Source organism: Vipera ursinii (genome assembly GCF_947247035.1).
Source record: "Vipera ursinii genome assembly, chromosome: 2".
Classification (NCBI taxonomy): Eukaryota; Metazoa; Chordata; class Lepidosauria; order Squamata; family Viperidae; genus Vipera; species Vipera ursinii.
In genome coordinates, this window is record NC_139513.1 from 144830593 (window position 1) to 144847310 (window position 16718).

General features: G+C 41.4%; 1 protein-coding gene across 3 annotated transcripts in view; it reads left to right on the forward strand.

The window, feature by feature from the left end:
• The window catches only part of RHBDL3 (rhomboid like 3), a gene marked incomplete at both ends in the record, with an annotated part of 143948 nt that extends 132602 nt beyond the window's left edge, over positions 1-11346 (forward strand). For all 3 annotated transcript variants that reach the window (XM_083353630.1, XM_083353631.1, XM_083353632.1), the window contains 2 exons: positions 8940-9000; positions 11075-11346. In XM_083353630.1, the coding sequence (XP_083209756.1) occupies positions 8940-9000; positions 11075-11346 (333 nt within the window). The remainder of the gene's footprint in view (positions 1-8939; positions 9001-11074) is intronic.
• Between the last annotated feature and the right edge of the window lie 5372 nt (positions 11347-16718).

The following is a 16718-nucleotide window of genomic DNA, read 5'->3' on the forward strand; positions in this document are numbered from 1 at the left end:
CCTTTGATGAGGATCTGCTGATGAATTTTGAGGTAGCTTTTCAGCTACTGTAGTGTCATTTTGTCCATATTTTTCTCAAATGCTTTGCTAAAGTCAAGATATATGTCTATAGCACTCCTACAATCTATTAAGGAAATTATCTATTTTTTTTTAAAAGTGATATAAGATTTCTTCTTGAAAAGTGTTTTTAAGATACTTAAAGAGTTCAATCTCTTTATGTTCTGCTTCAGAATCTTCCCAAGTATCATTGTCCAAAATATTGATCTACATTTGACTGGAGCTTCCACTTCTACCATTTTTAAGATGTGGGCAGTGTTTCCCCTCTTCCAGTCATCTGGCGTTTCATGAATTCTTTAACACTTTTCATGGTAATATATAATGGTTCAGCTTTGCTTAGACCAGGCATGGCTGTCTCAGGAATTCTGGGAGTTGAAGTCCACGAGCCATAAAAGAGCCAAGGTTGCCTACCCCTGGCTTAGACAAATGTGTTCTAGCAATCCAAAATGAGTTCATTTATCCATTAAACAACGGGGCCATCTCCACTAATGTATTCTTCTGGTATTGTGATACCTGGCTCACTTTCATGGCACACAATACATTCTCTGGCTTACTCTCCTGGAACTACTATGCTTTTTCCCAACTGTGTTATATAATCTCCAAACTAGAGTGTTATCATTTGTTCTGGGGTGTGGGTGTGTGGGTGTGGTTTTCAGGTTGCAAAAGCTTTTCCCCAGTCTTTTGCTTTGATCTCAAACAGAGGGAGAAGGATTTGCAGAGAGGCAAATACATGGCCCCATCTCTTACTTCCAAGTAATTTTGTGCCTATAGAAGCAGACTGCTGAAGATAATCACAGCCTTTATTTTTAAATCTGCAGCTGTCAGGCTTTTTGTCCTTAATGACAGCCGTGTGAAAGAGAGGAAATTAAAATTATCAGTTTATTTCACTTTGCCTAGAAGAAGATCTCGTTGGCCTCTTACGAGGATTTAAACTTCTCTTGTAACTGCAGTAAAACAGTTGTGGTTTGTGTTCCTCATCCCAATGGGAGAGATCCGAGCTCTGAGACCCTCTTAGGCTATGTCCCCAGTAATGTCTAACGACAGTGGAATCAACAACAGCGCTTTTCCCCCTTATCCCCCAAACATTGTTTCATCTAGCTCCCAGCATATTTCTAAAACAACATTGTTAGTTGTACAGATATTAAAATAATATTTTCCCCTTATTCCCATGCTGTTCTAAAGACAGCCTCAAGGTATGTGAAACCTGTAGTCTTTGTCATCCATTTTTTTTGGAAGGAAGTCAAGTTCCTGGAACAAAAGTCATTTTATAAGAATTCCTTCTCACCAACCAGAAACTTAGTCTGATAGGGATTCTTGGTGTCCTGTCCATCTCACTAAAGAGTTGTCTCTTTTTCCTGAGCTAGCCTGGTATGACAGTGGATTCCTTGCCCTGCGGGACTTCATTTTCCACACAGATAAGTACAACTAGGTTTTCATATCCACATGATGTCCATAGACCTCACAGACATTATAATAATAATAAACTTTTATTGTCAAAGTACAACATGTGTACATTGAGATTAGCTGACTAGACCCACATATGCAACGTGGCACAAACCCCACTTGGGTTCCTACTGGGACGAAGTAGAGGCATTTCCTGTAAGCCAGGGAAGTAGCCTCTTCCCTGAAGTCAAGCTGGCAGTTTTCTAAAAGCTAGATTGAATAAGGGAAGCAATACTCTTCACCGGAGGATTTGGCTGTCGACTTTATTTTTATGGTTTCATGTTATTGTTCTGTTCTATTCTCACTGTCAGGACTTGTTATGGCAGTTTTCATATTTGATACCTACCTATGTATGTAGATACTTACATGTTGCTTTAAAAAATTGTTTGGTAACCTCTCCAGATCCATTGACATGATTGGCAAGCCATAGACTTGTCTTTGGATCAGGCTACCTTGGCATTGTCTAATATTGTGGCAAGTTGGGCAGCAAACAAATAATAATAAATAATCAAGGCCAAACAAGTAAAAATATTGGTTTTAATTAGCAAAAAAATGGCTGTTTCAAGTCTAAGTTCACAATCTTTGAATTTATTCAGGTTACTAACTTGCATCATGATGATTTCTACAGATATAAGTTTAAGTTTAAGTTTAAGTTTATTATATTTGTATACCGCCCTTCTCCCGAAGGACTCAGGGCGGTGAACAGGGCACATATAAAATACAAGGTACAAAAGTTAAAAAGAGAATTAAATACAAAGCCCGAGCTAAAACAATAAATAATAATGTAAAAAACCACAATAAAAACCCCAACACCTTCAACATTTTAATATAGCTAAAATCATATAGCGGTATAAGCCACAATTGTTAGGCTTACACATTATTGGGTTCATTCAATGCTTACCACAAACCATAGTTACAAGCGATAATGGTTGAGTTCATACAGTATGTTGATTAAGTCCACATGGTGTGCTAAATCATAATGGAGTTTGTTTGGATAGGTTTGGCTAGTTTGTTCTATGAATTCAATAACTCCAGTTTCTAAGCCATGGTTTTTAGTTTGGGATGAGTCCAGGGAATTTAACAAATAGGGGTGCATTCATCAAATTATGGCTTAGACAATGTACTATCTCAGTCAGTTAGTTTAAGTCAAACCAGTTTATTGGCCTGCTGATGTTTCTTGTAGAGCCATCTCTACGCATTACAAGATGGTGAGACAAATATAGACATGCTTTCAAATCTTGCAATTCTTTAGAGCTTACTCAATTGAACTTAATAAGGCTTACTTCTAAATGGATGTACTAAGGATTGTATTGTTCATTGGTAGTGTAGAAGAGTGTTTGCATGGTTGAACTGAGCCTCAGCTGGTTTAGAACAAATGTGACACTTTATCAAAGCCACTTATTGCAGTGATTAACTCATTTACTTCCAAATTCCCCATCTAAAAAAGGCCTGATGTCCCGTTGCCTGGAGGCGGTTCGGGTCTGGATGGGGAGGAACAGACTTCAACTCAACCCCAACAAGACTGAGTAGCTTTGCATACCTTCATCCCGGGCCAATTTGGATATTCCATCTCTCTCCATGGGGGGTGAACTATTACCCCCCCGTAGATAGGGCTCGCAACTTGGGAGTCCTCCTAGATTCACGGCTTACCTTGGAAGATCACATAGTGGATGTGACTAGGGGGGCTTTCACCCAGGTTCGCCTGGTGCGCCAGTTGCGGCCCTATCTAGGCCGGGATGACTTATGCACGGTCACTCACGCGCTCGTGACCTCTCGTCTGGACTACTGCAACGCTCTCTACATGGGGCTGCCCTTGAGGACCACCCGGAGGCTCCAACTGGTACAGAATGCAGCCGCGAGAGTTGTGTTGGGAGTCTCCCGATACTCCCATGTTACACCTCTGCTCCGTGAGCTGCATTGGTTACCAGTTGTCTTCCGGGTGAGATTCAAGGTACTAGTAATGGTGTTTAAAGCCCTACATGGCAGGGGTCCGGAGTACCTCAGGGAACACCTGCTGCCGGCATCAACCTCCCTGCGCCCTGTGCGTTCCCACAGAGAGGGACTCCTCAGGGTGCCACCGATCAGAGAATGTCGATTGGTGGCCCCCAGGGGGAGATCCTTCTCTGTGGGCACTCCGGAACTATGGAATCAGTTACCGGTAGAGCTCCGGATGGCGCCCGATCTTCGCTCCTTTCGCCGCGATCTGAAAACATTTTTATTCGAACAAGCCGGCCTGGCCTGATAGGGGATTGGTGGGGTTTTTATTGCTGTACTTTTGGGGTTTTTATAAATGTATTGTATTAATTGTTTTTTAATGGGCAACTATTTAATCTTCTTTTAATATTTGTAATTTCGCATTTCCTTCGGGAGAAGGGCGGTATAGAAATATTAATAAACTAAACTAAACTAAACTAATTCATGGCTGTCCAAAAGAGTAAAGAGAAAAGAAATAATCACCAAGATAATATGTTTAGAAAATATGAGAATTTCGACTATTAGAGGGGAAAGATGCATTTATGACAGATCCTTTGGCCTAGATGTCAATAGAAGTCTCTGCAGAATCCATCATTTTTGTCAAAACAACTTGTGCCAACATGCAAGTAGTTGTGTACATCTCCACCTGTCATCTCACAGATAGTGCCGGATGTTAAAAAAGAAAAATATTGAAACCGAGCCAAACCAAGGAAATTCAGATTTTGACAATTTGGGGCAGAAAATTTAAAATTCCTTTTGAGTTTGGGCATTTATATAAAAATAATAAATCTGTGCTTTTGTTCAATCGTTAATTACTTTTTTCTTCAGAATTTATCTTCTTAATGTATCATGTATTCTTGAAGTGTTTCTTTGTGCTGCATGTTAATGAAATGAGAAATGTCTTCACTCTCAAATAGTCTGCATACAGTATGGGATTTATTATTTCCTAAAATAACAGCAGCAATGATCTTGCAGTCCTAATCTCAGCTTGCTGCTGCTCAAAAGGTCACTGCTGTGGTTAGCTGCAATCCTCATTAACTATGAAAGTGGAGAGAGATTGGGGGAATGAGAAACATCATTATTATTCTCATCAGTGTAGTGTGGAGCAACTTATGCATCACAGAATAACAGAATGACAAAATTGGAAGGGACCTTGGAGGTCTTCTAGTCCAACCCCCTGCTCAGGCAGGAAACCCTGTACCATTTCAGACAAATGGTTGTCCAGTCTTTTCTTAAAAATGTCCGGTGTTGGAGCATTCAACACAGGGCTCTTAATGCCACCGTTTTCACTTCCAAACAGTCAGAGGCACTTTAAAAGACAGTGCCTTGCCACTCATCTTGCAGGAACAAAAATGTCCTCACTCCATGTAAAGGGATGGGGAAAAATGTTTAGAAACCAAATTGAGTTGCACTTTGCAAGTGGCTCCTCCCTTGCCAAGGAGAAAAGGAATTATTATTCATTTCATCCTTTTATTTGGTTTGCTAAGTGGGAACCGCAAAGCCACTATATTAAATGTCTTAAATGTCCTGACCTTTGGGAGCCGGAAAAGGATACTGAGGCAAGAGGAAAGATAGGCAAAACCAAAAAAAAAGGCTACTGTTTGCTTCACAACCATTTTAACTACATACCTTGTGGCCAAGCCAGAAGTAGGTCCCTTCAGCTGTCAACCCATTGTATCAGTAGAGCAGGTAGTCTTCAAACTTGGCCCTTTTATGACTTGTGGACTTGTGGACCATCAGTCAAGCATGTTTTTTCTGTACCAGCCTGCTACCGGCCCTGCAGAAAAGGCAGGGACAACCCCTTTACAAATGGCAAGAGGCTGGAATTAAGCCTGCCAAATTTATTAACATAAAAGAGAGCAAAACAAGACACCAACCATGAAACAGGAGCTATGAAACAGGAACTATTCAAGCAGTTGCCTTCAGCAAACCAGCCCTCCCACGCATTCCCCTTTTATACAGTTCAGGGCGTGGCTTCTCTCTGCCTCCTTCCGAGGTGCCCTATTGCCTTCCTCTGTTTACTCCTGATTGACTGCCTCCTGCATCGGGCGTCCTTGAACAGGGCCAGCTGTGGGTCATCTTCATCCACCCTGTCAGGCTCACACAGCTGGGTCTCTGTCGTGACCAGGTGGGAGGGGCCTGGCTGAGGGCTCTCATCAGCAAGCTCTTCAACCCCCTCAGCAAGCTCTTCAACACCCTCCTCCTCCTCTGAGTCGTCAGACCCAACTGCCGAACCCACAGGCTGACCCTGAATCACAACACTTGTGTGTAACCAGCACTGAACTTGCTGATCTGCAAACAAGTATGTGCAACAACACATAAACCCCTCTGCCCTTATATCACCCAAACTGGAATCACATACTGCTGCCATTCAGAAAGCTCACGCAAGATAAACTGCATAGAGAGAGTCAAACACTATGTAATGTGTTATGTACAGTTTGAAGGGCCAAGGGAAAACTTCAACTGTTCAAAATTTTAATAAAAATGCTACCGCTATCCAAACTAAACAAATATATACATGCTTGATATTCCACCAGCCTTATCCATTGTTATTTAGCTCTGTATCGTTGTCCGTGTGATCTCGTTCTGTTGGATCAAGAGAACTATGCTATGACCCAGCCCTGAGATTTAATGAACAGGGTCCCATTAACTATTCCAAATTATTTTTATCTTTACATTTTCTCCCCTTACTCCCAATTAGAACTGTATTTGGCCTCTAAATATTGTAGACTGCAGAATTTCTGTAAAAAAGGAATGTTAGTCCCTATTTGAAAGCTGGTTTGGTCTAGTGGTTGAGTAAGAAACCCAAGTTCTAATCCCCCAACCTGGCTGAGGAATTCAGGGAGTTGAAGTTGCCAAGGTTGAGAAACACTGCTGCAAGTTCCTTATTTTCTTTCCAACAAGACTGCTTGTGGCAAGAACACTACATGTAACACTTTTCAACATCTGCATAAGTTTTTTTTAAATTCCATTTATATCCCGCCCTTCTCCGAAGACTCAGGGCGGCTTACAAGCTTAGCAGTAGCCTTCATTCTATGTATATGCCTGCTTATTAGGGCTTTCACACACACCCCAAGCGGCATTATTACAAAGTCAGCTTAATCATTTTACCTACCTCGGAAGGATGGAAGGCTGAGGAAGGATGGTGACTAACTTCACCAGGAACCCTGGTGGCACAGTGGTTAAAGTGCAGTATTGCAGTCAAACTCTGCCCACAGCCTAGAGTTCGATCCTGATGGGGCTCAAGGTTGACTCAGCCTTCCATCTATCTGACGTTTTATAAAAATAGGACCCAGATTATTGGGGGCAATATGCAAATAATACTTCATTGCAAACCACCCAGAGAGTGCTGTAACACGCTATGGGGACAGTACAAAATCTAAAGGCTGTTGTTATTGCTCTTCGAGCCCACGAATTTCTTAGAATGATCACAGCATGTTAAAAATATCCTTCATAGCAATGCTGCTTTGCTGACTACGTTTCAGAATTTGGAAGAGCTTGGGAAGAATGAATCTCCTCTTTTAACCAATGTAACGGCAGCTCTCCAAATATCCTCTTGAGCTTTGGTGTTGGTTGGATAAGATCTGAAAAGTAGGACCGGTATCTCTCTTGCTTGTCTGATATATGATGCCATTGGCCTAGAGAGGATTCTTTAAAAAGAGATATGAGGAGCAGGCCTGTGAACCCAAAATTTATTGAGCAATAACTCCTATCGTCCCTGGCCAGCCTGTCCAATGTTCAGGAGAGAGTAGAGCTGTTATCACTGTATGGGCAGACTTCAGTAGCAACCCCAACTTTCCTGGCCCTTTAAATCACTTTACCTACATTGCGTCTTCTTTGATAGCTGAAGATGTAGAAGCTGACATGATGTGCTAAGGTTGCCAAGTGTTGACTCTGAACTGCCTCCTTCCTCCAATTTCTAAAATCTCCACTTTTCTTCTCATTCCACAGGGATTTACAGGCACATACGCTGTAGAAACATTCAGGCAATTTTAATGCAATGTATATACAATCTTCATAGACTGATTTAGATTCCTTTACGATTTCTTCATTATGTCAGATTATTTTCAACCCTTTCTCTTTTTCCTGGAAACGTAGTTATGTACCTTCTTGCTTAATAAAAAAATAAAAATAAAAAATGTGGCAACATCCTGGAGTTTGGGTGCTTGTAGTTGCTCCTAGTAAAGATAGTTTGTAGGAAACTTTCATGGAGTTGTAGTGTTTTATAAAACCCTGTTTTGTAATATAGTATACCTTTATTCCCAAATGTAGAGAAGAGTAACAAAGATGATTGGGGGACTGGAGGCTAAAACATATGGGGAACGGTTGCTGGAATTGGGTATGTGTAGTTTAACGAAGAGAAGGGTGAGGGGTGACATGATAGCAGTGTTCCAATATCTCAAGGGTTGCCACAAAGAAGAGGGAGTCAAGCTATTCTCCAAAGCACCTGAAAGCAGGACAAGAAGCAATGGATGGAAACTAGTCAAGGAGAGAAGCAACCTAGAACTAAGGAGAAACTTCCTGACAGTTAGAACAATTAATCAGTGGAACAACCTGCCTGCAGAAGCTGTGAATGCTCCAACACTGGAGGTTTTTAAGAAGAGGTTGGTCTGAAATGGTATAGGGCAAAAGTCAGCAACCGCGGCTCCGGAGCCGCATGCGGCTCTTTCAGCCGTCTCCTGCGGCTCCCAGTCCCCTGCCATGTGCAGTCCCAAAAAAAAGGTGGGACTAAAAAAATTCAACCAATCAATTCAAATATGCAGGGTAGGTGCATATCTCGCCTTGGCTCCACTCTTCAGTCAAACCCTGTTCTGCGCATGCCCGCATGTATGCGCATGTGCACACATTTTTTGCGGCTCCCAGTTTTTCCTTTTGTGAGGGAACCGGTTCCGAGTGGCTCTTTCACTGTTTCAGGTTGCTGACCCCTGGTATAGGGTTTGCCCCTGAGCAGGGCGTTGGACTAGAGGACTCCAAGATCCCTTCTGTTATTCTGTAAAATATTGAAGGTTACATTGTAATTTATCATTGTATAGATCAGTTAATTACCGGAAATCCTCCCCACCAAACCTGCTCATGTTCTGTAAGAACTCATTAAGGAAAACAGTACAAGTTTCCACTGCATGGAGAGCAACTTTTTTTTTAAAAAAATGATGGAATTAGACAGTTTTGAGCAATGAAAGGATATAAAGCCAGAATTCACAACTTGATATTTGTTTGTTAGTTGTTGTTTTTTTAACCACCACTTTCCTCTTCCGGTCAATATTCTGGCTGATTAAGGAAAGAAAGAATTGGCAGGTTTCAGAAGGCAAGTCTTTTTTAATTTATTTCTCCGGGGCTCATTACCAAATCCACAGTGAGTGTGCAAAGGAGAAGGGACCCAAATTAAACCCCAGAGAATCAAGTCTGTCTCCAGATACTCAGCAGATGGAAAAACTCACTTGGAGATTCTTTTATTTCTTTCTCAGAACTGGTCTGGAATGAAGTGTCAATTCAAGCTGCTGCGCATGACCGTTGCCTTGATCTGCAGTAAGTATCCTCATGAAACGACTCTCATTAGTGCACCTGCTATGTCTAAAGATATTCTTGAACTCATTTATTTTTCAGATTAGTAGCCCAGAGATAATAGTGGCGAATTAGAAAAACCAATCTTGGGACTGTCCCATGCAGAACTGCTCACTTCACCTTCTAAACCTGCAGAGGATGTGTGAATCACACATACTTATGGGACCAACCTGAAATGCACAACAATTAATTTGGACAGTGCTAATGAACAATGAGTAGATCTATCTCTCTTTGATTAGTGTTATTGGGCAATTTTTTTGCCACTTTGGGAAAAAAAACAGAGAAAGAAACTGGAATAAACTACGGCTTCTTGGAAATTGAAGAGTAAGCTGGAATTCCTGATTAGCTAAGCTAGTGGCGGCCATTTGTGAAGGGTTCAGAAAGCAGAGGTCTTCTTCTCTGACTTTGCTGGCCTTCAGGAAGGAACTTAAGGCCTGGTTCTTCCAGCAGGCTCTGAGTCAGACTTATGTCTGCCCTTTAGGCAGATGTTTGTCCTCCGCGCTTGGCTCCCAGACGTTTCATTACCAAACTAGGTAACATCTTCAGCAGGGTTTTATGTGTGCCTGTTAGTGATTTTATAACAATACATCTTGTCATGTTAAAGTGCAATCGTAATTTGTGCTCCCTGAAGACAAAATGAGGGGTACAGTCCTGTTCCTTGGTTTTTCCCACATTGTTGTGATTCAGGGTCAGCCTGTGGGTTCGGCAGTTGGGTTGGATGATTCAGAGGAGGAGGGGGGGTGTTGGAGAGGTTGCTGAGGATAGCCTTGAGGCTCCGCAGAGCCCTCAGCCAGGCCCCTCCCATCTGGTCACGACGCAGACCCAGCTGAGTGAGCCTGACAGCGTGGATGAAGATGACCCACAGCTGGCCCTGTTCAAGGACGCCCGACGCAGGAGGCAGTCAAGCAGGAGTAAACAGAGGAAGGCAATGGGGCACCTAGGAAGGAGGCAGAGAGAAGCCACGCCCTGAACTGTTTAAAAGGGGAATGCGTGGGAGGGCTGGTTTGCTGAAGGCAACCATTTGAATAGCTCCTGTTTCATGGTTCGTGTCTTGTTTTTGCTCTGTTTGCTTTTGTGTCCATAAATTTGGCAGGCTTAGTTCCAGCCTCTTGCCTTCTTGTAAAGGGGTTGTCCCTGCCTTTTCTGCAGGGCCGGTAGTAGGATGATACAGAACACACGTTAAGACTTGCTTGCATTTTCCTGATGGTCTAAACCAGGGGTGTCAAACTGCCAGCCCCTGGGCTGGTTGTATCATGCAGAGGCCACGCCCACCCCAGCTCCGGCAGTGAAAAAAAAGTTGGGAAACGTCGTAACACGTCATATGACGCGGCGAGTTTGACACCCGTGGTCTAAACAGTAGTTGGCTCAAGTGGAAAAGAAGAGAACCTTTGTAATGTTCTGGAGAAGCTGGCTAGACTTTCCTAATCTATGTGCTTAATCTGAATCACCACCTGTGCTCCCCTAATCTTTGGCAGCAGAGATTATAGCTGAACCCTAATATGAATTTCCATCCCGTTACGATAATAGGGCTAGTTGCAAAAAAGAGAAAGAGGCAGTTGACTTTTTCAAGGGAAAAAAAAAGGAATGGAGGAATGAAAGGAAAGTTCACAGAGAAGGCATTTTTTTTGTCTGTTAGCAATGGGGAAAAGACGTGTTCCGAAAAGAATATGTTATTTAAAAAGATAAAGTTATCGTGGACTTCTTTTCGAGTCATTGGGTTTTTATTTCTTTTCCTGCTGTTCATTTTAAAATATATATATTTAAAACTGCATACCAGGTGCATTTTGCACATTTGTGAAATCTGGACAGTCTGGCTTAAAAGTGACCCAGAATGGTAGAGGAGCTGTCTTTCTACATGGCCAGAAATTCTTGCCAAATAAGCTGTTGTGTTCGTTGAAAATGCTGCTAAAAATGGTAAGGACAGATGCTGCACCACAGCATAATAGCATGGAATTATATGGGACAGTGAATGGGCAATGTAGTGCAATTTCTGATGAATTGTGGGCATGTGTGACTTACTGCTTCATCTCTCTTTCAGTGAGCTTTGAATTTGGAAGAGCTGTATGGCTGAGATTCTACCCATCTGTTTATCCTCCATGTCCTCATCCCAGTTTTGTTGCCCACCTAGGTGGGGTGGGTGTTGGAATCACCCTTGGCGTGGTTATTCTAAGGAACTACGAGCAGAGACTCCAAGATCAATCAGTGTGGTGGATCTTCGTTTCCATGTATGTGGTGTTTGTTCTCTTTGCCATCTTCTGGAACATTTTTGCCTATAGCCTGTTGGATCTCAAACTACCTCCACTTCCTTAAATGCTCGGGCTAAACAACAGACAAAGAAATGACTTCCCATCTTCCAGCTTCATGGACACAAAAAAATTTGAAACCATAGGATTTATTTTTTTAATGAATGTGACAGGAGAGGAATGTATCCAAGTTCAGGAATGACACCCACTGAGGGAGAACTATGTGTGCTTGATGGGAAATGAATATTAAGGATGAATCCACGGATCCTTGCTTGGAAGGTATTTGGGCATGAAGATTTACAGGTACCATGATCTTTATGAGCCACACCTTGTGCCCTTTGCTCATATAATCAGTTTGGTGCTGTACTCCAAAGGAAGATTCAGCCCCCCTGGATGCTTAGCCCAATACATATGAGTGAAATGTTCATGCACGCAGTGAAGGCTCATTTGGATGGTTTTATCTTTTCCAGCATTCACAGTTAGAAGCATTCAGAAGAGCTTTCCTTAGCTGGTGTCCTCCAGATGTGTTGTGCTATACAGTAAAGCCATTACTTTGGTTCAAGATGATGGGAGCTATAATCTATTACATATGATTACACCAGACTATCTTCTGTCCATTTGGAAAATGTATTCCTTTCTTTAGTGAATGGGTTGTAAGTTGCGCGGAGCAAAAGAAAGGCTTGGAGGCCATCTATGACATGCCAGCCTGGTACCCACTTTGTAGCCCTATAGCAGCCCAAAGTCTCTAAGTCCAAATATTTTAGCCTTTCCCTCATTCGTTGAGTTTTCTGGGGAATTATTTAATAAATGGAGGATTCTGATTTTAGACGTCACTCACGGCCACTTGCAGAGGCTGGTTTTCAGCTAAAGAATCAACCAAATCACACTGAAATATTTGAAGGTGCTTTCGTCTGCTTATAAAATTCAGCTGCATATTTAATTTTTTTTTATTCTTTGTGGCTGGGTTTTTAGTCATCATATACTACTTGAAGCTGTCGAATCTTACAATAATGATATTATTTCCTTTTGGGCTCTGGACCTTCTGTTCATTTTAAAGCAGGATCTGCTCCTTGGAGAAGGATAGTTAGATGTTCTTCTTTTTAAAAGAGTTCCTCCAGAATTTCGCAACCCATTAAACAACCTAGATGCTCTTGATGTTTAGCTCTGCTGCAGTCTTCTGTATTTTTCAAGATCTTGATCTACCAATTTTGGAAGAAGTAGATGTGCTCCCTGAACAAAATATTCTAGCAATTTTGGTTTGGAAGGTACAGATTTGTTGTTGTTTTTTGCCTCTTGTGAATGCAGTCAGCAAAATTGTAATGATGCTTTGTTAATTTTTCACATGTATTTCATTGAAGCCATTCTCCATCTGACAGTCTCTAAATATGTTGGGACTCAGTAGGACCAAAGGAATTCTAGGAACTGAAGTCTAGGTGTGGTATATTTAATCCACACACCTGAAAATACTGGCACTGTAGAGATGGTTTAAAAAAATCAATATGGAGGGCCCAGCTGCCTGACCGAAGCCCTGCCTCCATTTTACATGCAGCATTGAACATTAAAAACAGGCAGAGTTTCTGTTGAGTTGTCACACCTACTGTACCATTTTGACATTTTACTCTTGCCTTGTCAAAATCTCTGGAAAAAGTTGAAGGTATCTGGTTTATTCAGGGCTACCAAACTTAAGCTGAGAAACCCAGGTAACAAGATGGCAGCAATGAGATCCAGAGAACTTTTAACTACTTGCTATTGTTTAGGAGTCCTCTGCTCACCTGGAATTCTGAGAATTGTGGTCTCATCATAGTTGAGGACATGAGACTGGGGAGAATTGCTTCAACAGATCAGGGATGTGTTTAACAGTAGTACCTCAACAGGTGTGGAAGCCTGAGTGAATTATTTATGCAATCTCATGGGATGCACCCCTTGTGACAGGGGGAGGTTTCGTGTGGAAAAAAAATCTCTCTGTGGATTTAAAATAATTACATCTACGTAGCTGCCAGGAAGCAAATAATAGTAGAACTGGAAGGACATTTGTTTGTTTGTCTAGCCTAGAGAAAAATCAGCTGGGATTGCGCCACACACTGGCCTAGATTAAATAAGATGAGGTACTTTGAAGTTCAGTATGTAATGAAATCACTAGCATGTTGTGTGAGACTCTGGGGATCACGCTCAGTCTTATTCGGGTCTTCAGGCATAGCCCGTTGAGATAGCACGGCAGTCACATTTTGTTAATTTGGGGTTGGGGTTTGGCGCAGGGGTTTGTTTCTATTTGTACATTTTTGGGAACTGAAAGCACTTGATAACGTTGACTTACAACAGTTCATTTAGTGATTATTCGAAGTTATAACAATACTGGAAAAAAGTGACTTATCAGCATTTTTCACACTTATGACTCTTGCAGCATCCCCGTGGTCACGTGATCAAAATTTGGACACTTGTCAACTGACTCATATTTATGATGCTTGCAGTGTTCTGGGGTCATGCGATCCCCTTTTGCAACCTTCTGACAAGCAGAGTCAGTGGGGAAGCCGGATTCCTTTAACAACTTAACAATTGCAGTGATTCACTTAACAACTGCCTCACTTAGCAACAAATTTTGAGCTCAATTGTGGTCGTAAGTAGAGGACCACCTGTACAGAAGAACAATGAGGTAAGGCTTAAAAAAATATTATTGGTCACTATTCCAGTAAGCAGATTCCAGAAATTTGCAAAGGCTTGCTTTATTGCACAGAAAACATGCTGGGAAGATTTAACACATCAGCACAACTATGTACACTCCTGGGTGGAGAAAGAATGCTTCTAAACTGCCAGTATTTCATTAAGGGACAAAACATATTTTTCTTGTTCTTAAATTATTTTGTCACTTCTTCCTATTGATTTCTTTACCCGCTATGACCTGCCTCATAATTTAGCTTGGAATCAGCTGCAAAATTACCATTCTTTATCATCCCAGGAAAAAGGGGATATGTTTTTCTGAACGTTCCGCTGCTGGCTTCTATTGTTGGCTTGTACATTCTGCTTGGACCGTTTACACATCTCAAATGTTGCAAATTTTATTCTTCAGGACCACCGTGGTGGAGAAATGCTTGAAACGTCAAGCATCTGCTTCTCCAAACAGGAAGGCATTTGAGAGAGGGATCAAAGTATCAAAAACGTTTGCAAAAATAATTAAAAAGGGAAAAGGTCACTGAACAAAACAAAAGCTTGACAGGATGACTTTTAATATTAAAGCACTACAATTTTAACCTTAAAGAGCTTTTGCAAATGCATGATCTGAATCGTTGGCTTTGGGAGGATGTTGACACTTCACGTGCAGAGTTTTTACATCTCTCGCAAGCTGCTCTTTTGTAGAAAAAGCCACCGAATCCAAAATATTTTGGAATAAATAATGCCAACCTTGATGCTACTCTCTTCCCTTGGGGAGCATATAAGTTTTTATGAAGCAGGTAGCAAGGCCTTTTAACGAGAGATGACAGCACAGTTCCATATCAACTCCACATCTTTGCTCAACCATACCATACGTCAGGAACCCTAGAAATAAAGTTCATGAATCAGAAGGAGAATGAAATCCTGCAGAAACCCTAAAGGATCGCTTAATAATGTCAGTCTGATGAGTCATTTGATAAAGAACTGAAAACTGACTTGTCACAATATCTTGTTCAGACATTCAGGTGAATGGATAGAGAATTTGAAACTGGGAAGAAATTGTGATTGGAAGCATTGTCAGACTTCTCCCCTTCTCTCTCTGATCCCCACGTATTCACTTGAAAGTCAGCTGTGCTTGCATTCATGTATAGCTTCTCTCCACATATACCAGATTGCAGCATATTTATGACATGTTGCCCAGCTATGTGGTAGCATGTGGCTGATCTGGGCAAAACAGGAACAAGATATTGGCAGGAGATACCAAGGTTGTAGGTCATTCTGTGCACTTAAAAACAATGACGCCCGTCTTTTGAAGAGGACAATAGCAAACCACTTCTGTATGACTGCTCAGGATCAGTATGGAAAGATCCATAGTCACCAACTCAGTTCAAATCTGGCTTTATCTTTCCTTACTTTGACCTACAAAAGTGAAGTAAAGGTGATGCACACGGTCTGCCTGTAGGAAAACAGCATCCTGTCAAATGGCCTCGTCTTTTAAGAAATCAGCCCTTAATTTGACAGCAAATGGAATTTCCAATATAATCCAGGTCTGCATTGATAGAAGCAATGATAGAGAAGAAATCTGTTTTCTGACTATTAACACATTTCTTACCTTACAATAGGCACTCCATCATGATCCAGGGACAACACTGCTTTCTTCCACAACGTGATATGTAGTGTAAAGGTTCTCAATATAATATACAAATCCGGCTTTCCAGCCTTCCTTCCACTCACCTATCTATTCTGAGACAAATTTACTATTTCACTCTTCCAGTATCCCCAAGGTGGAAGAACTTTGGAGTTAAACTTGCATTCGAGAGTATTGTTGTTTCAGTGAGTGAAATATTTTCCCCTTAGGTCCAAATATTCTGGCTAGTTTACAGAATTGGGCTGGCACAGATAGCTTTTGCACCCTGTACTCCTACCTAGCATTTTCACAGCAGTTTCTGCTCTGCTCAGAATCTCTGATAACTTCCCTGACATACACATTTTAAACCATTACATTGCTATCAAAAAGAGAGATTAAAAATATCAATGGGGGTGTAGTTTCATCTTCAGCTAGGTTTTGCATGATTGGCTGAGAAGCAGAAAGTGTAAAATCAGATAAGCTCGTTTCTTTCGTAATGAAGAATCGTAATGCAGTTTTAAAAGCAACTGAACAGGAACAATCAAGAGTACAATTTGTCAGAAGAAAGGTATGGATGAGAGAGCTTAATCCTTTTTCTATATACTGTACATGTTCCCTTCCAGTGTTTTGGTTCAGCCTGCTTTTTAACTAGTCAAAGAAAATGAAAGCGGGTGTTGTTTTTGTTTCTTAACTAAAGGAAGGCAGGATAAGATTACACAGCTGCCTTCTCTATAAATTATAATTTGGTGCCCTTTTGCGGTACAGATGTGACGACCAGAGAATTTAGTGTGTATTTAGTATTGGAAACAGACTAGATCTGATTCTGGTCAGAAATCAATGATTTTGTGCCATATGAACAAATGCTGTATCTTCAAATAATAGCAAAACATTCCAATCAGCAAGTTTTTTTTAACAAACCAGATGGTCAAAGGCAAGAAACAAAACAGGATCCCCAAATACGTCTTGGTTCTGATCTGTGCTATGAACCACTGTTTAAATTAGGTGAAGGAGAAACCAGTTACTCTTCACATGTTGGTTTCCCAGCCTCATTGGCTCCCCCAAAAAGCATAGTGAGCAGGAGCTGTAGGCCCAGGTATCTGGTCCCCTGCCACTACTTTAGTCTGATTCGAACATCTTGGGTAACTGTGGTTTAACAAGGAAAATAT